The sequence below is a fragment of the Ammospiza caudacuta genome, chromosome 16 (genome assembly GCF_027887145.1).
Source record: "Ammospiza caudacuta isolate bAmmCau1 chromosome 16, bAmmCau1.pri, whole genome shotgun sequence".
Taxonomy (NCBI): domain Eukaryota; kingdom Metazoa; phylum Chordata; class Aves; order Passeriformes; family Passerellidae; genus Ammospiza; species Ammospiza caudacuta.
The window spans coordinates 14,873,013-14,899,782 of record NC_080608.1 but is presented as its reverse complement, the minus strand read 5'-3'; the positions used below and the strand labels follow the sequence as shown (position 1 = coordinate 14,899,782).

The 26,770-nt window shown below is 41.8% G+C and overlaps 1 protein-coding gene across 4 annotated transcripts in view; it reads left to right on the top strand.

The window, feature by feature from the left end:
• Nucleotides 1-26,770, top strand: part of RNF145 (ring finger protein 145) — a 44,477-nt gene that overhangs the window by 13,815 nt on the left and 3,892 nt on the right. For all 4 annotated transcript variants that reach the window (XM_058815197.1, XM_058815200.1, XM_058815201.1 and 1 more), the window contains exons 3-9: nucleotides 4,141-4,249; nucleotides 13,066-13,157; nucleotides 17,966-18,201; nucleotides 21,728-21,903; nucleotides 23,459-23,599; nucleotides 24,650-24,832; nucleotides 26,439-26,586. In XM_058815197.1, the coding sequence (XP_058671180.1) occupies nucleotides 4,141-4,249; nucleotides 13,066-13,157; nucleotides 17,966-18,201; nucleotides 21,728-21,903; nucleotides 23,459-23,599; nucleotides 24,650-24,832; nucleotides 26,439-26,586 (1,085 nt within the window). The remainder of the gene's footprint in view (nucleotides 1-4,140; nucleotides 4,250-13,065; nucleotides 13,158-17,965; nucleotides 18,202-21,727; nucleotides 21,904-23,458; nucleotides 23,600-24,649; nucleotides 24,833-26,438; nucleotides 26,587-26,770) is intronic.

Genomic DNA, 26,770 nt, shown 5'->3' with positions numbered 1-26,770 from the left:
CCAGTTGTTTCTGTAGTGCTTCTACCATCTCAAAAGCAGGCTTTCAGAGGTATGTCCTGTTCTTTTGGCACTTGCATGCAGTGGCCAGATATTTGTCAGAACAAACTGAAATGAGGACAGTCAAGGATTAGGCTGAAGTGCAGTGACTAACTCAGAGAGCACTGATCCCTCTGAGGCAGGAGAGCTGCCTGTTGGGATGGAGCCTGAGGCTCAGGACTTGCTGCTTCCCAGCAAGTTGCTGTGCAAATCATGGACCCTTTACCCTCACAGGATATGGGAAAATGGAAAAGTAAGGCCCCCTGAATTAATTTCCTGGTAAAATCCAAGCAATTGTGCTCCTGCTTTCTGGCACTCCAAGACTTGGTGTGGCCTTATTAAGAAATGTTATGAACTCTTTGATGTGCAAAGTTCTCACTTTTAGACTAAATGTGCAGGAAACTGTGAGTGATGATATGAAATGGACACAAGGGATCTGTAATCATGCAAATGAGCCCTAAAGTGCTTCATAAAGAGGATGAGTTGTGACTTTGATCATGTTACAGAAGCCTCCATTGTGTGCAGTCAATAGACCTCAGACACCTGAGTCGGCAAAGAGGTAATTCTGGTGAGAGGAGCTGGGAACACCTTGGTGGTGCATAAATGGAGAGAGATTGCTGAAAGGCAGTCTGAGCTGCTGCTCACTGAACAATGAGCCCTGCACAGCCAGAGGTTTCCACTGAGCTGAATCAACAGGTTGTAAATGAGGTCATGAACTGGTTAATGCACCAATGTTCTTGTCTAGCAGTGTTTAACTTTGCTTTTCTGCTTAGGATGATTTTCACAGTTTATTTTCTCCAGTGGAGCCTAAATCTGTACCATCTTGCATGAGAGGCAGTGGAATTCTCTGCTTCCTTGTGCTCCTGAATAGGAGCTGAGTGGGGATTTGTGTATTTTTAAGATTGGCAGAATGTGTCTGCTGTAATGCTCCTTACAGCTGGAAGCATAAAGGTGCAAGTCTCCTTCTTGGTGTTGTGGCACTACAGCACTCTGACTATTCAGGAAAGATTATTCTCTCTTTTCTTTATCTTTTTTGTTTATTGTTTTTAACTTGTGTTAGAACCATTCCTTTACTGGGGCAGGAATTGGGCTTCCCTGAGCCTGCTGCTTGCTTTACCCAGAAATGTTCATGGTGAGTCAAAAAGGGACAGTGCACCAAGTCCCAAGAGCAAAAATAGCACAGCCCAAATCAAAGGAGGGGAGTGCTCACTGCTGACACAGAGCTCAAAAGCTGCATTTGGATGGAAGTGTGTTAGTTATTGTTAACCCCAGCTCAGAGGTTACCCAGTGAGATGGCTGTTTCTCAAACTCTAAGTCCTTGTGTGTGGGGACTCTCTCCAAAGGGATATATGTGCTCAGCATCGTGTTTTCTTCTGGCAGAGGAGGTGCAAATGAAAACAGAGTGTAATGATTTAGATGGGAAAGCTACTGTGAGAAATTTTATTTCCTGGTCCTTTTTTTCTTTTTTTGAAGTGGAATCTTATTTACATTGTACACTAATTACTTCGTCTGTATGAGAACAAAGGAAATAGAATATTATTGAAAGTGTCTGAATTTGAGCTTGTCTTCCTTTTCTTGTGCAATCAGATGGGTTGGTAAAGAATTATTTGGCTTTTTTTTTGGCAGAAGCTTTGTTGATAAAAATGAGGTTGGTACCACTTTGGGAATAGGGCCTCTGCAGCAAAAATGCAAATATTGCAGTATGAAGTGTGCTGAAATCTCCCTCTTACCAAGTCACAAGAGGAAATTGTAAATAAGATTGAATGGGAACTATTTTAAATGTCTGTTGCTCTCCCCCTCTTCAAAGTCTAACAATTAAACCAAATGGCTGCTTCAAAGTGAGCATTTACATTCCAGCCCAAACTCCAGAGCAGTGGAGTTCATTGCAGAAGCTTCTGCAGTAACCTTGGCTGTCTCGTGGATCTGAGCATCTGTGCAGTGTGGAAGCCTGCTGCTTAGAAGGCACTGTGACAGCACTTGCTTCATCTTTTAATTTAGCCTTTTAATTTTTTTTTTCACTCCTTCATTGTATCCTGAAGGATCCTAAATATTTTGATTAAATTCGTGATCCTGTAAAGAAGAATGAACTTCAGTGATATTTAAGTCCTTGCATCTTTGTATCACATCTTTGTTACTGCCCTCTAAAACGTGTTACTTTTACAGAAACGATCCTGCCATTGCTCAGGTACATCCTCACATGCCAAGGAGCAGACTTTCTTGTGATAGAGTAAGGTAAAGATGACAGAGCTTAAATACAGATACAGTAAACAGGTATTCTAAAACTATTTATAGAGTAATAGAGGAATAAAAGACTGCATAATAAACTCCATTTAGTTCTTCACCTGAAGGTGAGTCACAGGCTGGAGTGAGAAGGAAAGGTTTAGAGAGATTTGACTCGTGCTGGAATGAGAGATGGTTGTGGGTTGTTCCTCAGGGAGAATTGTCCCTCCCAAAGGAATCCAGGGGTGAATGTAGCAGAGGTGAGATGTAGGAATGGCTGCAGATGGTTTGAGAGCTTGGAACTGGCTCTTGAGGCTGTGGTGTGGTGCAAGCAGTGAAATGTCTTCATGGAGACTGCTGAGGAGTTCCTGCTCTTGTCATTTGTGTGTTTGGTGGAAGGAAGGTGGTGAATGGGAATTCCAGCAAATACAGGTGTTTGTGAAGAAAACTGATTGTGTAGAACATCTGGTGTGCTGTAAGTAAAAGCAAGTTATTGTAAAAAACAGTTGCTAGAAGGAAACTGATGGAGTGCTGTGCTTCAGGCCCCTTTAAAAAAGCTCAAAATAAAAATGATTCTGTTCTCCAGGCTGAACAGCCCCAGCTCTCCCAGCCTGTCCTCACAGGAGAGGTGCTCCAGCCCTCTGGTCTAAGTGATATTGTACAGAATTAGTGGCTTGTATGACACTTGATTTTTAATAAATGATTTTTAATACTACCAATTATTTCAGCTTTTAAAAAAGCACATCCTGAGACAAATGTGCAACTTGTCACACCCACTTCATGAAGGTGATTGAAAAATTATTTTTAATGTTAAATACATAAATTATATACTGGTATTTTAAAAAGTAACTAAATAGGCTTTGTCTGTCATTGATCTTATAATCTATCTTATCTGAATTGATCTCTCTCTGCTTGCCATCCTGTGGGTCTGTTGTCTTTTCTAGGAGCATCTTGCAAGATTTTGAAGACCAAACTGTTGGTAGAATTTTACAGAGGTGGCTTATTGAACGTGGCAGATACTAAGCAGCCTTGAAATACTTCTTCATAAATACTGACTCAAAAGTATCTTTTTCAAATACTGGAACATGCTGTGTTCCCTAGCTGTTTTATAGTACCTGCTTGTGCCACTGCTTATGACTGCTTAATCTAGAGTTGATTAAATATATTTCAAAAGCTCAAAAAATCAATTAGCTAAAAAGACTGTGCCTGATGTTGCTGAATAAACGTATGGAACTTTAAATGTGACATGACTGGTGTGGCTGTGAGGGTCAGGATTTGTTCTTCTCTAGCATTTTTTTTCTTAGCTTCAGGGGAGTTGTTGGCTGTTGCTGGGTTGTTTTCCTAAATGGATTTCAGTGCCAGGCACTTGAGCTGACCTTCAGAAGGAGCACAAGTGCACTGCAGTGGTGGAGAGAGAGCCTGGAAATAAATATTTGTAAGGGCACCATGAGTGGGTTTTTGACCTGCAGCCTGTCTGGAAAGGAGGAGTTTGGACATGCACCACCCTCTTATGGAGTGGACTTCAAAGTGCTGCTTTATGTGGGTCTCTGAGTGAGATCCCTGTGAAAATAAGGGTCAGGGTTCTGCTTGTTGGAGAGGCTGCTGAGCAGCCAGGCTGTGGCCTTAAAGAGTAAAGCTGCCTTGGGTCATTTTCAGCAGCCTCACTAAATGCTAATGAGAGGTGCAGGAACTGCTGGGATCAAAAGCTACAAATCCCAGGCTGTGGATTTATGCAACCCTGATAGCTGGAGTGGGCTTTTATATGACTAATATGGAGTAAAGCCTCTGTGTCCCCATCTTAAATTGTGAACATGCTAAGTGTTATTTTAATTTGGTGTTAGATAGCATTTTTTTAAAAATATCAGCTTCTGTTTTTTGTTACAGGTTACATCTTAAGTGTTGTGCTCCTAACTTTACCAAGGCAACACCTGGTTCAGCTTTACCTGTACTTTTTGACTGCACTGCTGCTTTATGCTGGGCACCAAATTTCCAGGTAAGGATAAATGGATTCATTTTTTTAGCTTGGTTTGGACATTAGAAAAATAACAGTTATTTTGTTAATATTTTCTATAAATTATTTTGTAGAGGCCTTTTTTCTATGTCAGACATCTAGATATATCTTGCTGTTCTCTGTTTTTGGAAAAGTTTACAGAATTAAATATGCAGTCAAGTAGTTCTTTGAAGTCATTGAAAAAACACCAGGAATTTTGAGCTGCTTGTCTGGGGAGTGTAATGCCCACCAATCTAAGGAGAGACAGCACTTACCACAAGACTAAATGTGGCCTCTGATGCAGTAATCTAAGTTATTCAGTGGCTCAGCTAAAATGCTTTCAGCACTGGGGTGTTTTACACAGCAGACAGGATGTTACTTTTAGTTTCCTGGCACCTCAGGAGAGAGAGCAGATCTGGAATCCAGTAAAAGCAAAGTAGTAGTGGAATTTATTCTTAAAATATATTACACAAATTTGAATTTACAGTGGATGCAGGTGTTTTGGATCTGAAACACAGAGCAGGAGTCTGGAGAACTCTTGAGTCAAACAAGACAGAATCAACCATCTTTGCTTGGCCCCAGCTAAATGTGTTGAAAGCCAGTGTAAACTTTCCTACTGACACAATGTTTAATTGGAACCAAAGGCATTGCCATCACATTAAAGGCTTTGCATGGGAAGTTTTGAAAATATGGATTTGAGCCTGACTTATTTTGGTGCCTGCTGATGGGAAGCATTTAAAAATGTGCTTTCAATTGATTTAAGGGAAGTGATAGTTTTGTTATTTCCACATCAAAATTGTTGTTCCAGAGCATTTATTGGAATGTTTTTCTTGATATGTTGCAGTTCAGGGGAGTGTTAATGAAGGTTTTGTGCTGATTTGACATGTCGCTGTTGTGGCTGTCAGAGCTGCAGTTAGTGATTTCCTGGAAAGGATGAGTGTACAAGAGAGGAGTTATAGCCTCATGGTAGGAAGGAAAAAAGGGTTTATTTGTCATCCTCAGGGGAGTCCTGACTTGTTATAGATGGAGTTTGTGGGTGTTTCTTAGAGAGTTAAAGACTTATTTATTAGAAAAAGCAACCTAAACATTATTTAAGTGTTGAAATAATAAATCTGGTAACAAATGCCAATCAGAGGGCTTTGGTGCAGAACATTTACAGCTGGAGGTTTTTATGCCACTCCAGGTCTTGAATTTTTTTGGAAGAAAGGGAGATGTTATATATTTGGTTGATACATTAAGGGATAGCACTGTGTTTGCTTCTAATACCTTGTTTGTATTTCTGTGTAATAGAAATTCTGACTTCTGTTGCTTTGTGAGGTTTGAGACTTAATAGGCTTTATTGTAACATATTTAGTAAATACTGCTTAGACTGTTCTGTGTGTTCCTTCTAAGCTTTCTCTACTTGGTGCTCCTGGAGCGAGTTAATGAAGACTTTAATTAAATCTTGCATCAACTAGCACAAAAAATATATTTAATTAAAAGATGTCATGGATTCAAATAGTCCAGCAGTATTCCCAAGGTATTTTGCAAGGCAAATGTAGCTGCTGACACTTCGGAGTGAGCTTTCCCATTCCCTGGGCTGGTTTGGATTGGAAGGAAGCACAGTGCAAGGGGCTCTCAGCTGAAACCTTTGTGCAGTCAGGGAATCATATCTGGGGAGTGACACTTGAATTAGCCCTACAAAAGAATTTTTAAATCCCATTAGTTTTCACACTGAAAATAGTAAAATGTGACAGACATATCTGTTGGCAGAGCCATTCCTCTTATTGCCAAAGCTATCCAGTTCCAACTTATGTTTCTATTTAGCAGCCTGATCATTACAAGACACACAGTAGTCACATGTGCAAACTGTTTTTCAGTGTTTTTTGTTAGTAATTCTGCTCAGAGCTGAAAACTTCCAGGGACTTGCTTGCATGCACTACCAGTTGGGATGCTATTTAAGACCAATGAAGAGGTCTTATATTGAGGCCAGTTTGGTTAGTGCAAATTATAGAACAAGACCAGAATCATCTGGCACTTGTGACTCTGCAGTGTCCTGGAAATTCTGAGCTGTTGAAAGACTTCAGCTTTCAGTGCTTTTTTTCCACCCCAGAAATAGCTTGCACTTCATCTGCAAGTCTGGAAATAAGATCATCTGAATTTTATAGTTAAGCTCTGACTTCAGACTTCCAGGTTTATGTGACCTTGACAAGTTATTTAATTTTTAAATGTTTTGTTTCCTTACCTGCTGAGCTGAGAATTACCTTAATGTGTAAAGATGGTTTAGGTAATGTTTGTGAATACTTGGAGCACCCCAGAAGATGCTACATTTGTATGTAGCATGCTAGCCTGGCAATTTGGGTGGAAATAACATACCATCTGTGTTTATGGAAAGAAGAGAGCTTTAAAAACCCAAAATCCAATTTAATGAAATCTCTTTGCCTTAGGTTTCCTGCAGCAGTCTCCAATTTCAGGAGAAATAAGTTTAATAAGTGAGAGGCACAGTAATAGGAACAGCTTGAGCTGGGTGCCTGCAGTCAGGGACCCAGAGCACACAAATCCTTGGGCCTTTGCACCCTTCCAGTCAATGCACCCATCCTGCATCCACTCCTCATGAGCTTTGCAAACACCCCTTGGTCCAGTGGTGGGTTTTGGTCTAGGATCTTCTTTTTCCATGTTGGATTCTTTCTCTGTCTCCAGGTGGGTGTAGGCTGCTTTTATCTGGCTGGGTTGCAGCTCCTGCTGAGTTATGGCCTCCCTATCTTCCAGTTCACACTGCTCTCAGGGCTTCCCTTAACGTAACTGAGCAGGAGTTCAAGATAAGTTTGGCTTTTCTAGGTGGGATCTTGGAGCTGGTGAGAGTTTGGAGCTTGTGGCCTAAAACCTCCAGCAGCTTCAGCTACTTCTGCTAAGCAAAGCCACTCAGACAAAAGAATACAGTTAGAAGAACACAACTGATGTACAACAGTCCTGCTTTTTTTATTAAGCATTCCTCCTCATGTGTCAGAAGGAACTCACAGTCTTTAAAGACAACCCTTAGTCTCACATACAACGTTATTACAAGAAATAAGCACAATATTAGCAGAGTGAACAAGGTCACCACTGGATGGAGCATCTTAATATAGATTACATTGCTGTTGGTGACGACCCAAAAAAAGTTTTCTACCATCAGTGGATGCCTCCTTCTTCATTTTTCCCTCCACTGTGCCTCCTTCTTCACTTTTTCCAAGACATGATGCATCTCTTCTGCACTGAATGGTGACTAGAATTTTTTGTCCGTCATTTTGGCCACATTCCAGCAGTTGATACAGGTGATCAGATTTTAGTGGCTTTCTCACCAGTGCAGGATTCATTCTGATGGGGATAGGTAGTAAATTTTAGCTTAAGTATAATTGGACTGTAACCATTGATTGGACATAATAGGAACTGAATAATTAAAATTGCATCCTACAGTGTTTCTACAGTTAGAAGTAATTGAGTGATTATTGTCCCTGTAGTGATATTATTTACAAACATAAGATTACAGAGTTCTTACACAAACACATCCTTTTCCAACATAGGCAAGTACAGTTTCAGGGTTTCCTTTGGAATGTATTTCAAGTGACAGACACTTTGTTCAGTGTCAAAACAAATGTCTTGAGCTTTGATGGTTTTTCTTTCACAAATAAATCCCTGTTGTTCTCCAGCAACACGCACATCAACATTGATACTCTGCCATTTGATCCTGTTGTGTTGGGCCCATACTCAGCTCTGGTGGGTAGAGAGCAGTTCCATCATGATTCAGTGGTAATACAGGGATTGGGTCTGTGGTGTTAGAATTAATGGGATGCATTAGAATTAATGGGGTGTATATTGTTGAGAGAAAAGCTCTGCCATTATTACTCTAGAGCTATATGGGAAATTGGCTGCATACCACCACTATTTGAATTCTCTCTCAAAATCAGTTGCATTTTCTCAATTTTTTTTTAAATTTCAATGTGTAAGATACACCCTTCCCCTTCTCTTATGGTTGTGGCTACCATAGATTTTATCTACAATTGTGCTTGGATGCAGCTAAGAGCTAGTGCTGATTTCAGAAATGATGAAATTTCTGAAATGATGAAATTTTTCCTCCTTACCTGTGGAGGGCTGGTGGCTGAGCTCGTTGTACTGGGCAGTGAGGCAGTGGTTGGATCATGAGCTGTATTTGATTCACAACAAAAATTGAGAGCTGCTTCCTTGGGTTTTACAGAGCTTCAGGGGCTGGGTAACCCAGCCCCTAACAATCCATGTGAATTAGCTGCTCTTTAGTCCTGTTAACTTCATACCACACTGAACTGTGCATTGATTATGTACTTAGCCATGCAGCTCTGCTTATCTGGGTTAACAGCACCAGGAGTGGTGAGTGAGCTGTTCCACTCCATCTCTTCAGAGTATCAGTTCTTCATAGTGCCATCATTCATTAGCTGGCTGGTTACTCACCCCTGTTTGACATGAGCCTGGTGTATCCAATTTTCTTTCCCTCAAGCACCAATGCATTTGTCCAGGGCTTTTATCCTCTAAGCGGAGTCGTAAATAAGTGAGTCTTAATTGATTGAGAGTTCCATGTAGTGGCCAAATTTCCTGGGGCCCCCACCAGCTGTCCCAGTAATATATGGCCATTCCTCCTGGCACAAGGCCACTGTGTGCTCTTTAGATAATTGAGCTGTACCATAAATCTTTTCTCAATTTTGCAATACCTTGGCCAAGGGCATCCCCTTTTCTACGCCGAGTTTGTTCCCTGTTACCAGAAAGAATAAAGAACAAGCAGCAAAAAGATTGTCAGGGAGACCCTCCTGTGGAGTCAGGAGGTTCAGAGAGGAGTGTAGGTGCAGCTGGATCCAGTCGTGGTGTCAAATTTAGCCAACAGTTTGTATTAGAAGAATTAGATTTCCCATTGCTATGAGGGACTCGAACTCTATTCTTTCATGTGGAATTGAATCCCCTTTCTGTGTGCACATTACTGTCTGATGAGGCTCTGAGAGTGACTCAAACCCACTGCAGGATCTTCTCCAAATCTGCCTGGGGAGTTTCAGCACTCACCCTTCAACGCCTCCTGCTCCAGAGTACCTGGTGAACTCACATGGTGCCAGCACTTGGGTGTTGGGAGACGAGAAGTTGTGAAAGTTTCCTTCAGCAGTTTTCAGTTCCAAGAAAAATTAGTGTAATAATGGAGTGGCACAGTCATAGGAACAGCTTGAGCTGGGTGCCTCCAGCCAGGGACCCAAAACACAAAAATCACTGAGCCTTTGTACCCTCACAGTCAATGCACCCATCCTGCATCCACTCCTGGTGTGCTTTGCACACACCCTTTGGTCCAGTGCTGGATGGTCTGGGACCTTCTTGCTCCCTGTTGGATTCTTTCTCTGTCTCCAGGTGGGTGTTGGCTGCTTTTATTTGGCTGGGTTGCAGCTTCTGCTGTGACCCAGAGCTCACACTGCTCCCAGGGCCTCCCTTCATGTAACTGAGCTGGAGTTCAAGCTAAGTTCAGCTTTCCTAGGTGGAGCTTGCAGCTTGTGGCTGAAGACTCCAGCAGCTTCAGCTACTCATGCTAAGGAAAACTACTCAGACAAAAGAATGCAGTTTGAAAGAATGCAGTGAACTAAATTAATTTACCACAGTCCTGTTGCTCCTGACAAGGAAGGTGGATGCTGGTTTTATTTCATATGTAGTAGCACTAATGTCTTGCTTAAAAGAATCACATTTCTTTTACCCATTTCCAGCAAAAAGCAGCTTGGGAAAAATAACTGATGCAGAATAGAAGTGATAAGATTAAACACACTGTTAATGCTAAAACTGGAGTTCACCTAATTATCTTATTTCATGTTTTGCAGTTTTGTTATGATTGTATCCCAGGTGGCTTGAGCCTCACAGAGCTTAAAATGAGAAGGGTGGGAGCAAGAGACTGAATTGCTTCCTAGGGACATACTTAAAATACACTTAATTTTAAGATTGTCTGTCGACATTAGAAACCTGTGAGAGTGTGTTTGATGTTGACAATGCAGATTAATCACCCAAAGTAAATGTCAGCAATATGAGTCAGGTCAGATAACCACTGTACCTTATGTCAGTCAATTACAAAGCATATTTTTAGTGATGGAAGACCTTTTTGTACTTCAGTAACAAAGAAATGATCACATGTGAAAAATGATCACCTTTGGAGCAATTTAGTCCTGACTTGTCCATAGGTACCTGTTAACAGGCCAGCAGTTGGATTAAATGAGGCTGGGAATGAATCTGCAGCATGAATCTGATCTAAGGTTTATTCTTAAATCCTAATTTTCCAAAGTAATGTAGTTTCAGTCATTTCATTAACTAGTAAATAATGATTTTAGCCTTCTTGTTTTCTTACACTGCTGCAGTAAAGTGAACAATCCTCAAATGTAAAAGCTGGAGATTAATACAGTTTTAATTGATCAAAATTGAGTGCAGGCACTTGCTTTTTTCAGCATCTTGTATGGCACTGCAGCTGTTTGAGGCATCTTCTGATTGGTGTCTGTGCCAAAAGATCCTTGTGTTTGTACTGGTAATAGGAGAATCATTGCTTTCGCTTTCCTCATTCAGCCATCAGCTAAAATACTGTTTAAAAAATTTAGGAGATCTTAAAACATTGCTTCTCCAAACTGGTGGGCCTAAAACTCAGTTTTAATTGAGAGTTACTTAGAGAATTCAGCCAAGTGCAGACCTCTGTGCAGATGACTGAATCAGACAACAGCAAGAAATACAGCTTGAGGAAATTTGGGTCATATCCAAGCACGTTCTGGTGGTGAAGAAGCAACTGTAAGTGCAGCTTTGTTCGTGTCTCTTGGCTAAGTTGTGTAAGGTCATCCTGCTGCACTTGGTATCCTGCATGATTTTATAACCTGTTTCCTAACAAATATAGAAGAAACTTGATGTCTTCACTGCTTTCCTTCCAGCCGCTTAGAAATAGCCAGTGTTTCCAGCCAAAATTTGAGGATGGAGTATGATTTTGCTGAGACAAAAAGCCATCTACAGTATCTTGCAAGGGCTGTTATTTTTTTCTCTTCTGTAACTGATGGATTATCCTGTTTGTGTTGCTGATGTTTTCAGAAAGTGCTTTCTGCTGGTCCATATGATGAAAATAAATAAAAATAACCCCTTTGCCCAAAGGATTACAACCTTATGGATTTGGGAAGGTGGAAAAAAAGCACTTGTGCTTAGCTATACCTGGAGAACAGAGGGAAGATTTCTGTCTGGAATTGTCATTTGAGGTGCCTTTTCAGTCCTCATGTGCTTTTAATTGTAGGTTGCAGTCTAAAGAACTCATTTCAACATACCTCAGTATACTATGACACTTGAAAAGCTGCTCTGAGTAGGCAGTGTTGTCAGCTATGAAGAACAGGCTTTGAAGTGTTTGTTTTAGTACTTTGAGATTTATATCTTGAATTCCAGAGATGTTTTACAAGTGAAAATGTGAATACCTTTGCTTGGGGTAGCAAGTTAATCCTAGGAGCAGGGTATATTCCCACATTTCTGGGGAGAAGAGAATGTTCCCAGTAGCACTAAATTGCATCTATTTCTGCACTAAAATAAAAAGAGTAGTTCTTGTATTGGCTGTGGTTTCCAGTCCTGTTTTGCTGTGCTTTGTCTGCATCTGCTCCCAGCAAGTGTGGCTGGCCTCAGTGATAAAAATAAACACAGAATAACTGAATAATAACCCTCGAGCAAACAGACTGAGCTCCATGCAGGGTCAGACCAAGTGTGTCTGTCTGGCATTCCCAGGATGTGATGCAGGTAGATGTGAGTCCTGGACAGGATCAGACAGAAACAAACTCAGGTTTTGTGCTGCTGATGGCAGAGCTGATGGTGCCCTGACGAGGGTGGAGCTGCAGCTGCCCTGGAGAGGAGCAGGAAAGGTCACAGGGCATGGCAGAAAAACAGGCTGGATGTGGAAGGTCAGGAGTATTGCCTGCTGTCTGATGGCAGGTTAAGGAGCCACTGCAGAATTCCTGCTGTGCTGGTCCAGGACCAGATTCTGAAGGTGTGAAATGCCTGCTCTTAGTGTGAGGTTTGTATTTGAGTTCTGTTGGTGTGTTAACCTACTCAAGGGCAGAGCCAAAGGATAACCACCAACAATGGAAAACTGCCCAGGGTCCTCAGGTTCTTACCTTGCACTTTGATTGCTAGAGCCCACCCTCCCAGCCCACCTTTTCTGAGGGGAATTCTGAGAGATGTTCAAGCTCTTACTGTATCTGTCAATAGTGTTTTATCAGTTTGTGGGTGTCTGCTAAGATAGAACTAAACTTTCAAATTCTGTGTTGAACAGAACGGTGATGTAGCAACTCTGTTCCTGACTCTACTCCATGACTATTGCTTTTCCTTCATACTTATCTTTTAATTGAATGTAAAGAACTTCTTAAGTGCAAAATACTGTAAGTATTGAATTGGAAGATCTCTCTGTCAAGCTCTCAGATTTTTTTTTCACACATTGCTGGTGGGAAAAGAAATTATTGTTAGGAAGAAAACCACTTAATAAGGATACTTAAAAATGGAATGGTGCCTAAGAGGCTTTGTCAATAAGCAGTTTTGAGGCCACGCTCTGAAGAACAGCTTAGATGTCCCAAAGGATTTTTACAGCTCTGCCAGTGAATCTAATTACAGATAATTCTGCTCTCCCTTAAGTCATGCCTCAGTTGGATCCTTCCATCAGCCTGGCTGCTGGAACAGCAGTGTTAATATTGCATTTTGCAGTTTAGTTAATTGGCTGTGGTGTACACTGAAGTTACATACATGTGGAATGAATAAATTGCTCCTTGTCTGAATCAGATGGATCATAACAGTTTGTGGGTTTGTGTTTTTAGGGATTATGTGAGGAGCGAACTGGAATCGGGCTATGAAGGACCAATGTACCTGGAGCCTCTCTCCATGAACCGGTTCATGACTGCTTTAGTAGGTGAGTGCTTCAGATAACTGAGGGCAGACAGCTCTGATTCTCTTCATTGGAACATTTGCATGTTTTACCTCTTTGTCTTTTATTATTTTAACTTGTTGTGATTCTTATTAATATGCAGGAGGCATGGGAGGACAGCTGTATCCTGCTTGGCTTTTGCTATGCCACTGATTTACCAATACCCCATACTTGCAGATCTGAAATACTTTCCAGGTCTGTTATGCTCTGCCCCTGTTATTCTCAGACTATGCAGTCTGATTCAGAACAACTGGAGTGTCTGTAATGACCTTTATGTGGAAAGTACTGTAGAAATTTCAATAGTTGAGTGCATTTGTAGTGTTTTTGTCAGTTCAGGTGTTGTGCACATAAATTCTTCATCGGCTTTCTGGCTAAACACTGTCATTCTCTTACAAAATCTGATTAAATACATTGATGGGTGTGAGCATGGGACTACAGGCTACTGGGTTTTTTAGAGTCCTGAGGATATTTCTAATTAAACATATTTAAATTGTTTGATTAATGGCAGAGATGACATCCCTACCTAAAAATCCCAAATAAATCACGAAGAATTGGACTTCCCAGAGTGTTTCCTTACCCTTTGAACTTTGACTGGAAGAGAATAAATTCACTGTTAAGGTTGCTACACTAAACCATATGTTCTCCTGAGAGGATACTGGAATACACACACACACACACACACACACACACACCATGTGTATTTTAAAATGAAGCCTGAGACAAGCTTGCAAGAAACATCTTCCTTAATTCCTTTCACTAAGATCTATGGTTTCCATCAGATTATTGACAGATTTAGTCAGCCATGTACTACTGTTGGCAAAACTCAGCTGCTTTCTGTTTACTTGCAGCTGCTACTGGCAGATAAAAATGGGTTTACCACTTTACAATATGTTAGGTCTGACAGAATTTACCCATCTCCTGTTTGCCTGCATCTTTACTTTCAAATGTGGCATTTGTCTTTGATTTTATTATTTTTAATAGAAGTAATGCTGATAATTTTCAAGGAAAGATTATTTAGATATAATTTTCTCTCTTCTGAATGTCTGGGTACACTACTCTCTCTTCTGAATATCTTGTCAAGTGATGCCAAAGTACAGCTAAAGCTTTTGGCATGTTTTTTATGAGAAAATGTTTGTAATTAGACCTGTGAATCTCTCCCAGGTGCAGTGCAGGGTTCCATGGTAAAGCAGAATCCCTCAGGAAGCATCATGCAGGCCTGGGCAGGAACAGATCAGGAGGCATTGTGTCATTCAGTAACACCTGAAAACTAAACCAAGAGTCAAACCCAGCATGCTGCACCTAGGTTTTAATAGGCACTAAAAACAAGTGAGAAAAAGATAATGGCTTTATTCAATAGTTTTGGGTTGTAGTGGGTATCAGATTAGTGTCCCCTTACTGTAATTGTGTTTCAGAAATAGGTGCTTGTGACTGTACTAGCAAATGTGTATGTGTTAACATTTTTAATTGTCCTTATTCTTTCAAAGCCAACTTGAAAATGTAATTTTGGTCTTGATGACAAGCAGTCATCTTTGGGGAAGACTTGTGAAAGTGGCCTGTGAGTCTTGACAGTGTTTTGTATAAATATGAAATGTTTTCATTTGTTGTATACAAGGTTATTTATTCAGTGGAGTTTCAGGAATACACAGCACTGAGTGGTGTCATCTTCACAGCAAAATGAATGTACAGGTGCTTTGCTCCATCTTTTTCTCACACATCCTGACAGGGTGTTGTGCTGCAGCACTGCTGACAGGCACCAAAGCCAGGTGCATGAGGGAATGGAATAATGGTACTGCTGGTACAGCTCTGGTTCCTGAAGTTCTGGTCAGAGTTAAGGGAATGATGTACAACATCAATTGGTTCACAAAAGTAACCTTTGTTTATGCTTTTGTTCATTAATACTTTCTGAATGGGATCTCACAGTCATTTCTTCCCCCGCATTTAACTCAATCTGATGACTGTTGTCTGGGGATAATAATGTGTTCCTAAGTGCTGGATGGGAGAAATAAATGTCTTTGGACATGGCCCCTTGGATGAGTGAGCTGCTTTGGAGCACAGCAGCTGTGAGCTTCTGAAAGCTGCTGGGGGGTTTTGCAAGTGATGCTACCACGAAGACTTGCTTTTTCTTATGGCACAGTAATGGGGTTTTATATTAACTTTAGGATACTTTGTTTTTGAGTAAGTCACTGATGTAACCAGGGAGTTTGTTAGCATCAGCTTTCTAAAATTGTGAATGAAACAAAGATGCTTCTCTACTCCAAGTGACTGTACCATGTCAGCTTTCTTGTTGAACATTTTCCATTAGCTTATGAGCTGAGAGGCTCTGGCTATCTGTCAGCAATGTTTAATGTATCTGTGGAGGTTTGGGGAAGGGAAAAGAATGGGCAGGAAGTTCACACAGTGGATTTCTTCCTCATTGCCTCATTCCCTAGCAGAGGACCGTGGCTGGTGTCTTCCAGGACTGTTACAGCTGTTGGGTTCATTAGCTGTGTCTGTCAGTTTTCAGGCCACAGCATTTCAGTTTTCAGGGTGCAAACATTCACCTGGATTTCATAATCATAGCAGATACCTCGAGTGTTCAAACCTGTGATTTGATGTGAGGTTACTTTCTCTGGCTGATCCTGCTGTGTGAGGTTGGTGACTGATGCTGTGCAGCCCCACCTGCAGATAAAGTGTGATTTACTGCAGAGAGTAAATCCCTGGCTGTCCTGAACTAAGGTGCTGCTACCCCAGTTTAAAATGGCAAGTACCATCACTCAAAGCTCCATTGGAGACATTCATGCCTTTGCTGCAGGGGTTGAGAATTGACAAGGTGCACACTTCAGGGAGGAGGTTGAAGCTTCCAGAGAAAGTGCTCCATGTATTTCCTTTGATGGTGTGTACAATTCTCCTTCCCATGACAAGTAACTTTTGACAAGTGTTTAAATTAAAAGGGTGGGAGGGCCAGAGCTGAGCAGGGATGAGGAGCACACTCCACACATGGCTGTTGGAGGAAAGCAGCTTCTGCTGTTTACTGAGGCTGAACTCAGGCTCTAATTTGTGATCTGAGAGCTCCAGAGAGAGCACTGGATTGTTTAATGTGGTGCTGTTGCAGTGTTTGATTTCAGATGACAACACTCTTATTAAATGCTGAAGAGCACGTTGGATGCTGGTGTTTGTGTCCCTTTGTGCATGAGGCTGAGTTGCCGTAGTTACCGTGAGTTGCAGAAATCCTCGCAAGCTGCCTGCCAGGCTCCTGAATATGACAGCACAGCAGTGAGCTGCTGGTGTCTGAAATAGGCTTGTAGCAACGTGTGTGTGGGCAGAGAACAACAAAGCAGAGGGAGAATGCTTCGGAGCTGGAGTCAGCTGAACGTTTAAAGAGATGAGTAGAGTAACTTTCTGGGAGGCTCACAAGACCCAGTATGCTGATAGTGTCGTGCTGAGAGCAAGGGTGCTTGTTCTGCAGAGGCATCTGCTAATTCAGAAATACATCTGTCAAATTGACAGTAGGAATTTAACTTGAAAGGGGACAGCGTTCGGGAGGGGGAACTTTGTATGCTTAAGTAGTAGAGATTAGAGATTGCTTTCAGCTCAGTTGCAGTTATTTTGAAAGCAGAAGTCTTTCCCTAGGTAGGGAAGCTTGGCAGAATGAAAGCAAAACCCTGGTACTGCTGTTTCTCCTCTGGCAGCTTCCCTCCCCAGCCCATCCAGAAGGGCTTACAAGGTCAGTGAGCTTATGTGAGCACATGGAGCTCATGCTGACCTAGAGATGTTTCTGGCCTTGGTCAGGTTCCTCTCTTTTCCTAAGGCCAGCTTCTGGTTTCAGGGAAAGTTATGAAATGCAAACGTGGAGGTAGTTCCAAACCAGGGCATTAGCACTTGAATTTAGTACCTCATATTTTGGCATTTGGATATAAATTAACATAGATGGTGAAGAAGGGTCTGTTTTCAAATAATATGCCATAAATTTCAAATAATATGCCATAAATTTCTTCCTTACTGCAAAATGATGAGTGAGGATTGCTCTTATCCCGGCAATGTGCATTCTACCCCATTTACTTTCCCCTGGGATCAAGGGTACAACTTCAGTGTCTCTGATGCGAGCAGTTATACTGAAATGGTCTTAGTGCTTTAGAAATACCACCCTCCAAATCTGTGGGTGTGGGGGGGAGATGTGCTCATGCTTTCGTCCTCACCAGCTCTTAAAGAGAATTTAGTTGTTAATTATCTGTCACTTGCAAGCTTCAGTGATCATTCTGAGCAACTGCCTCAGGGCGTTATGAAATTATTGAAGTCTCAGCTGCTGACCTGGCTGTTCTCCTGTTGCTGTTCTTGGTCAGTAATTCCTCTTGACAGTGTAAATATTGTTGCTCTAAAAGCTATTTGGGACCTCTGATTGCTTTTTTGTGTAGGTCAGGATGAAATAGTGTAGCTGGGTTTCAGAAAAGCTGCTGTGTGTACAGATACTGATGGGATTTCAGCTGAGCTGGGGGTGGTGAGGAAAAAGAGGTCTGGCTTGTTGAGTTATCCTCTGTGTGATTTATTCCTGGGGCTTTTTTAATCTGATTCTGCATGTGTTTTGGCTTTACAGCTGGCTAATCTGGGAAGTGAAAGCATTTTGGAAAGGGTAACTTTAGTGACCCAGCAAAAGACACGGAGAGGAGCCTGGTTTCGTAACAGAGATGTCCTAGTTAGAACCATCATAATGTGCTGGATGTTGATAACGGTGTTCTGGCAAGATAACGTATTAAAAATACGCTTTTTCCTGAAGGGGATAATCAGCTTGGTTCTGAACTGCTGTGTCGCGTTTCCAGGGCAGCTGGTGGTGTGCACGCTCTGCTCCTGCGTCATGAAGACCAAGCAGATCTGGCTCTTCTCCGCGCACATGCTCCCTCTGCTGGCTCGGCTCTGCCTCGTCCCGCTCGAGACCATCGTCATCATCAACAAATTCGCCATGATTTTCACCGGCTTGGAGGTTCTCTACTTCCTGGCATCCAATCTTCTGGTGCCCTATAACTTGGCGAAGTCCGCCTACAGAGAGCTTGTCCAGGTAGGATGGTGGATGCAGCCGTTCTGTTTTCTGAGCCTTTTATGCAGGAAAGTAAAAAAGAAAAAACCCACTTTACCTGTCTTCTGTGCACCTGTGCTTGTGTGCTAACTCATCCTTTCTTAGCCAACTGAATAAGCTCCTGTCCATAGCATCTTCTTTCTTTAATTTACGATAGCTTTGGATGGGTGAGCAGTTAAGACACGAGCCTGAATTATGCAGCTGGCCACCTGAGCATGGCCACTTTGCTTGCACTTGCTTCTTCCTTCCCAAATCCAGGCTAAAAGACAAGATTGTGTCACACTGGAATTTATTTACAGCCTCATTATGTGAGGAAGGTAATCCTTGGGTATTCATTGTAGTAGCTGTTCATTTCAAGAAACACTTTCTGTATGAAAAGTGTTTGTAATTATAGAAGTGGTAAATTGTAAGTGACATTGAAGCTGCTTTTGAGTCTAATAATCACTGATTTGAAAAGTCTGTGGTATTTTCTTTAGAACAGCAACATTACTGAGACCTCAAACAAGAAGATTGATCTGACATGTCCATTTTCATAATGCTTGGACATCTAATAAAGGTTTAGTTCAAAGGACACAAAGAACACTTTCTCAGTGGTACAGACACATCACATTTGCTGTATTTTTACATTTTATGCATATATATATATATATATGTGTGTGTATATATATATATATATACATCCTTCTGTATATTTCAATATAAAAGGATGGATGCTTACTTGGCTTTTGACTGAGCCACTGTTTCAGTTTTCATCACTGCCTGGATTTTTCTTCAAACCAAGGCACTTGGGTTTTTTTGCCTTCTGCTCTTCAGTCCAGAAGCAGTCCGAAAACTAACTTGTTAAGCTCTTTCAAAACCTTCTTTAAAGCTCTTGTTTGCTGTCATATCTGTCATACACAAACAAAAACTTGGCAGCAGGAGGTGTGTGCTGTGCCAAGGTCTCAGCCTGTCATGTTGATCAGTGGTGTCTGGTTATTTATTTTGTATGTAGTTGGTCTTTAGAGCAGGATTATCCTTCTGTGTTTGTACAGCACCTAGCATTGGTCTGACCTCATCCATGGAATCACCGATTTGTTTAGGTTGGAAAAGAACTCTGAGCTCATCAAGTCCAACCCCTCAACCATGTCCCTTAGTGCCACATTTATATCCAGAGATGGTGACTCCACCACTGCCCTGGACAGTCCCTTCCAGTACCTGACCACCTTCTCAGTGAAGAAATTTTTCCTGATGCCCAATCAAAGCCTCCCCTGGCTTGTAGATCTGCTGATTTAAAAATTAATTTGGGAGCTGACTGGCAAAGCTTCAATACCCTGTTTTCCAGTGAGAATAGAAATACCATGCTTACTGTGCATAAGTGGCAACATTTGGGGTAAAATAGTAGCTTGTCTGCACAGCTCAAAGCCTTGCAGAAGATTGGAACCAGCACTTCACTTCCATTTTTCCATGTACATGAATGGATGCACAGTTTGGCTCCCTGAAGCCAAATTCAGATTAGATGTTGATTTGAGACCTGTATCTATTTTTTTTATTAGACACGTTTGAAACACTTTAAAATCTTACAAATGTTTTAATTGCAAATACATTCCAGGTTGACGGGGGAAAATAGTGGTTTCTTGCTGATTTTTTGTTTGTTTGTTTGTCAGAATTGAGTTCTAAATATTGCTGTTAGCCCAATCTCCTCCTCTCTAGAATTGCTTGTGTCCCCCCTGCCCCATCCCAGTATTTCAGGTCTCTCCATGCCAGACTGTATTACAGTAATCCTGAGGAAATATTCCTTGTATCCCTGGCCTTTGGACACTGATCGTACTTTTTCTCCTGGCTTTTTATGCTGTGGGCATAAAGTGTTTTTCCCTTGGGAATACAGAAAAAATGGCAGAAAATTTGTCATATGGCACTGGGTTTATAAGAATGTTGGATACTGCTTTTCTACATACATGTGATAGAGTTGCAGTGAATAGTTGGGAGTGATTTTCACATTGTACTGGCAAAACCTGGGGTTTTTGTTTTTTAAGAACTTGCTGCTCTCTGCTTGTGTTGCTGAAACAGCAGAAAAAAATGTGGGCTCACAGTGTGTTCATGCCACTGGTAGTAACTCTGCCACAGATCAAGCCTGGATATTTATTCCAGAGAAGGATATTGCCATTCCAACTGGAATATTTTTGTGCTTGTATTTCCATTGCTGTAACTCTGAGAAATTGTTGGTTTTCAGTGCTGTCGTGGTGTTTGTGAAGTTACACACAAATCCAGCTATTTTAGGCTGGATTTGATTGCAGGTTTGATATCAGTGTCAAAACTTAGTGAGTATGGGGATGTTAAACAGCAGGAGCATTTCCTGAGAGCCCTAACAGGTGAAGCAGGGCAGCTTTTTGTGTTTTTTGTGTGTGTTAGGCTGTGCCCAGGGGTATAATTTAAAAGCAGGCCCAGAACCTTGGCTGCCTGTTTGCAGCAGAAGGTGCCAGAAATGTCTCAGGGTTATGAATCTGCATTGTGAGCGTAGCATGACCCTTTCCCAGTGTGGTGGAGCTCTGTGCCAGGAGCTGCACAGGATTGCTTGCCTTGCTCCCAGGCCAGGGGAGTCTCTGAGGGCAGGTGCACTTCCTTGACAAGTCTGTGAGCAAAGCAGGAGCTTGGCACTGTGTCCCTGCCAGCAGAATATTGCTTGTCCATCAGCCCCAGTGCTGCAGCAGGTCCTGTGAGTGTCATATCCCTCATGCTTGTCAGCTTTTTTAGCATTTCCAAAAATTTCCTTGCCTTGATGGATTCTATGGCATTGTGGGAAGCAGGTGATGAAGAATTAATAGTTATGAGCAGTTTCTTTTTGACCTAAGTCCAGCTATATGAAGTTCCAGCATCTTGGAAATGATTGCAACTTGGTCTTTGCAATGCAAAGGAAGTACTTTGAGCTTCAGAGTGTTCCAATATAAGTCTTAAGCATGAATTTCAAAGCACTTGGATTAGGTATATGATCCTTGTGAGATACTTAAGCATAAAATGTGGGGGGATTTACGTTTTTCCTTAAAAACAGGTCAGCAAAGTGGATTTACTACTTTTTAATGGCATGACTCATTTCAGTGTCTGATGTGTGCAGTGACTCGGCAGTGGCTACAGAGAAAACGACATTGCTGTGACTTAAACTGCAGAGCAGGAGGATCTGAGGGGCTGGCATGACCCAGAGCCAGGTGTCCTCATCCCTCCAGCTGTGAGTGGGCTGCAGGGAGCAGCTCCAAGCCAGGTGTTTGTAGGGAGGGACATTGAGCTGGTCTGAGGGTTTTTGCTGCTAGAGTCAGGTACTTCTGCCCCCTGCCAGGCAGACTGGAAATATCACTGCTGAGCCTGAGCTCTGCCTTTGTCACAAATTGTTCTTTGATGTACCCCCTCTCTTCCTGGGGATGGCTGATGTCATTGGATCATCCTTGCCTTCCTTGTGACTCTATTGTTGACTTCCCTTCTGTTATCAAATGCCAAGTGCTGTGACTCAATAACAAATTGTCCTTTTGTGTCTTCCCAGGTGGTGGAAGTGTATGGGCTCCTGGCCCTGGGAATGTCTCTGTGGAACCAGCTGGTGGTCCCTGTGCTTTTCATGGTGTTCTGGCTCGTCTTGTTTGCTCTTCAGATCTATTCCTATTTCAGTACACGGGACCAGCCTGCCTCCAGAGAGAGGCTCCTCTTCCTCTTCTTGACCAGGTAATTCAGGAGCCTGCAGATGGTTGGTTTTCTGTTTGAACTGTCTTCTGAAATTAATATCTGTGCTCTTTTAGAGATGAGATGTGGATATTGGCTTTATTGCACTTGGACACCCAGCAAGTATTTGTCCTTATTGCAGTGACCATGCATATAAACCTTGTTAAGCTTGTCCTGCAAAGGCATGGATCCCATGCAGGGCAGACATTAATAGAACTGTGGGAGAGCTCCCAAAGAAAGCAAAGTATTCCTTTGAGGATGGAGTGGCCATAATTAAAGCTTTGGTCCAGAGGTTGCTTTCAGTACATAAATTGGTTTTAAGTCAGACATTTCAGCTGAAGTTCAGTCCATCTGATATCTTACTCATGATTGGGTTACTCTCTGAGCTTTGGATGTCTTGGCTGTCATCATTTTGTTGTGGAACACATTCTTGAGTTCATCCAAGCAGCCAAAGCACCCAACTCCCAAAGCAGCTTTTGAGCCCACTGGTTAATGTGGCAGAGGTGTAAAGATCAGAAAGATACTGGATTTGTAAAAGCATTCTAAAGACATTAAAAGGTTTTATAGGCCGTAAAGTTTTATAAAGTTTAAAGGTTGCAATATAAAGGATAGAGATCTGTGTTGGTGCTGTTACTGAGAGGCTGCATTTGAGGGATTCTCCTGGCTGGAATCTATGTGCCTTTTTCAGCTTTAGTACATGCAGAGGGAGCAGGAATGCAGGGCAGAGAGGAGCTGGGGGTGCTGCAGAAGCTGGGTTAGGCAAATTAGGTACAGTGCCATAGTGGGATGGGGAAAAGAGGGGTAATAGTTGTCTGAACACAGCCAGCTAGCACAGGACAGAGTCTTTAGGGATCATACATCATTAGTTCTGCTGTTGGATTCTAACTTTTCCAATCAGACTTTCCAGTTGCTGGGCTTTTTCTTGCCTTGCTGTATCTGCCTATGGTGCCATCCTGTAAGCTGTCAAAATTAATTATCATTAAGAAGAAATGCCAAGGATTTATACTGCATATAGCATTAAAATTGCTTATGGTGTCACCCTGCATTATGCAGAAGCACTGACTATATTCCTGCTTATTAACTAAACCACTGGGGTCTGAAATTTTTCTTCCAGTTCATTTCTTCTGCAATTTTTAAGTTTTGTTACAATAGAGGAGAAGCAGTCCTTTTCCTTGAAGTTGAGTTTATTCCTACATCAAATTGTTACATTTTATTTGTGGCCAGACAGCTCTGGGCTGGCCTGTGGCTCTGATCCCCAGCGGCAGCAGGACAGTGCCACCACGTGGCCCTGTGCTGAGGGCACTGCAGGATGTCACAACACAGCCCTGCCTCCAAGGGGGAGCTGCAATCAACTTGTACCTTGGAAAGAAATAATAAAATCCACTCATCTTTTTCTTTTATTGGAAGACTTAATGGTGATGTAGAACTTCTAACTTTTTCATTAAACCTGTCCAAATTTGCTTTAAAACCAACTGGCACAGTTAGCAGGACAAGGGGAGAGCTCATCACAGTAGTTTTAACCTTTTCTTTTTGTTTCTTTTCCTCTCTCTCCTGGCAGTATTGCCGAATGCTGTAGCACTCCATACTCACTGCTGGGATTGGTTTTCACAGTCTCTTTTGTTGCCCTGGGAGTTCTGACTCTCTGCAAGTTTTACCTGCAGGGTTACCGAGCGTTCATGAACGATCCTGCCATGAACAGGTAAGTGCCTCCTTGTGCCCAGGGTCTGAAAAGAAACAGATGGAAAGGGGATTTATGTAAAAATACAGGAGTGGCACTGCAGTTTCTTGACTCTTGACCTTTTTACACATTTTTTTGTATGCCAGTTTGTGTGTGCATTGAAAAGATTTGAGGTGAAAATATTTGTCACAGACTTCTTGGGAAGATGGTTCATTTCTGCACAAATTCAGGACTGTTACTTGGGATTTTCAGTCACTTGTATTTTCATGAGTCACTGAAAAATTTTCACATGCTTGCATAATATAAACACTTTGTATTTTCATTTCCTCATGTCCCCTCTAATCATGTATGGAACATTACTAATCTGTGAGACTTAAAACATAGCATTGTATGGATTGCTTGTAAATTGTTATGGGAAATAGCCAAAATGCTTTTTCTCAGGCTTGTCTCAACTTGTCTAATGTGAAATTGGGATCCTGACACTGCCTTTCCTGTTACTCCAGCCCATAACTCTCTGTAGAGACTTGGGGCCATTTGCAAAAGAATGTTTTACATTTTGGTTTCCAAGATGTAGAAGCAGAAGAGGTATAAATTGGGGCTGCATAAGAGTAATTATATAAAAGCATCTTTTGGTGAAGTGTGTACTTCATTGCATCAAATAGTTGTGGTGATCCTCAGAGGATTAAAGTCACTCTGAGGTTCCAAGACAGAAAGGAGTGGCTAGGTTTAGGTACAGGAGGAATAAACTGAAAAATGGCAAAATTGGTAATTTGCCTGAACTGGGTCCTTAAAATACTTTGTGCTGGGTGGTGTCTGAGCTGGATGTAGCCCAAAAGCTGCTTGTCAGGAGCAAAATCTGCTGGTTCATAAGCCCAGCACTTCAGCCTTTCTGAAAACATCCCTCCCTGGTTAAAGCTTTCCAAGGGACACCAGTGAAACCCAAAACCAGTGACATATGAAAGGTTGTGACAGAAGCATGCAGTTTATTTCCTGGTGTTTCTGGACGTACTTTTGTACCAGCATTGACGCTGAGATGTGATTGTTTGGTTTTTTGACTGTGTTGATCTGCAGGGGGATGACTGAAGGAGTCACACTCCTGATCCTGGCTGTGCAGACAGGTTTGATTGAGCTCCAAGTTGTGCATCGGGCGTTCCTGCTCAGTATTATTCTTTTCATTGTGGTGGCATCCATCCTTCAGTCCATGCTGGAAATTGCTGATCCCATTGTCTTGGCACTGGGAGCCTCAAGGGACAAGTAAGAGACTGGTTTCCTAAACTGAGAGTTACTCAATGTTCTTTTAGGAGGTGATAAACTAGTAATTGATGGCTTTTAGTACTTGTAAAGTTGCCTTGTTTTTTTTTTTCCTTTTTTTCCTGTGTGCAGATTTCTTTCCTAGTCCAAGTTCTCTAGTTTTGTGGTTCCAGTTAAGCAAATCCAGGACTGTGCTCTCCCCACCCACACTCTATTGTGTGGGTTTGCAGAATGGTTTTTCTTAACCTCCTCTGCACTTGGGTGAGTTTCCCTCTAAAGCAGTGATCTCACTCAGCTATTGAGGGTGGGAAGTTTCTAGGAGTGACCTTGTGTTAGATATTGTAAAACCTAATTTTTTTGTGATCCCAAAATGATATGGTTTACTGGCACAAAATAAGAGGTGTAAGGTTTGCCTTAGTGTCCCACGTGTTTGGATTGTGTGGGATTGTTCAATTTCATTTGTGTTTTGAAGAGCTGTATTGGTGCTATGTGGAATTTTCATATTAATCTGTTCTGTTCTTTGTCAATTGCATTTGTGTAACCTGTGAGTGAAGAAATGAACAGAGGAGGTTTGTTTATGTGTAGAGTTTGTTTAGCTTAGAGATGTTCTGTGTGCAGCAAGTTAACTTCCAGGGTAGAAACAGAGGGAAAGGGAGTAGAGCCAGGATAGGAGCATCTGCCCAGCTTAAACAAGCAGACTGTGGGGATATTGAGTTTTAACTCTTCTGCCAAATCTCCCAGGGAGTTCTAAATCAGCAAGAAACAGGATAAATTCCCCTTCAGCTCTCTCTTCCTCCCTCACCCACAGACACAAAACTGCAGACCTCAAAGTCACTCAGATGTTCCTTCAGACTGTATTGAATTAATCAGTTTGTGCTGCTGTCCTGTGCCCTCAAATGGTTTGACTTTTTCTGTACCTCATCTCCAGAGCTAAGTGAGGTTAAAATACCACCTGAGGAACAAGTAGAGGTATTATAGTAAATTACAGGAGATATTCTGAAAGCCTTCACAAATGGGTGGCTGTAAAAAGATTGATGGTGTGTTTAGGCTGGGGAGGAGATTAGAAAGAAGTAGGTGATAGGAGCAGAGTAAGGACTGGCAGAGATAAATGTTCAAGTCCTGCTACATTTCTTCTTTAGTGATGTCTGAATTGGGGAATGTACTTCTAAAGGCAGCAGGGTTAAAGCTGGTGATGAAAGGAAGTAGCTTTGCCCCACACATATTAGCAAAAACATGAAGAGTAGTTGCAAGAATTATTTAATTTGGAGACCTCTTGTTTATTTAGAGAAGTGTCCAAACAGTTACACATTTAATAATTTATTTTAATGGACCTCCATCTGTAACATTCAGTATCTCAAGTACTTATTTTGCCCATAATTTTTGTGTTTCTATTGAAAACAGCAAAGGTCAAATGAGAGGGAACTTTGCACAGTCGTAGGCATGTGTGCAAACTGGAAATGAGACTGTGCCCAAGTAAAATAGAAACTCCTTTCAACCAGCTAAAGCCTTGAGCAATTATCTAACGTGCCTACATCCAGCAGTCATTCTATTCTTATTCTGACACTCAAATCTGACTTGAAAAATAAAAACCTGTTGTGTTGTTTTGCAGGAGCCTGTGGAAGCACTTCCGAGCAGTCAGCCTGTGTCTGTTCCTACTCGTGTTCCCCGCGTACATGGCCTACATGATCTGTCAATTTTTCCACATGGATTTCTGGCTGTTGATCATTATTTCCAGCAGTATTCTAACCTCTCTTCAGGTAAGAACATCAGCCCTGTGAAGCCCTGCATTAACTGTGATCCTGTTATTCTAAGGGGGAAAATACATGATGAGAAAAGAACTGGGATGAGAGAAGGGCAGAATTACAAGGGATGATAAAAAAATCTCTTTCTGAGTCCTGTATCTGAGGCTGAGGAGCTCCTGGGTGGGCTGAGAACAGAGAT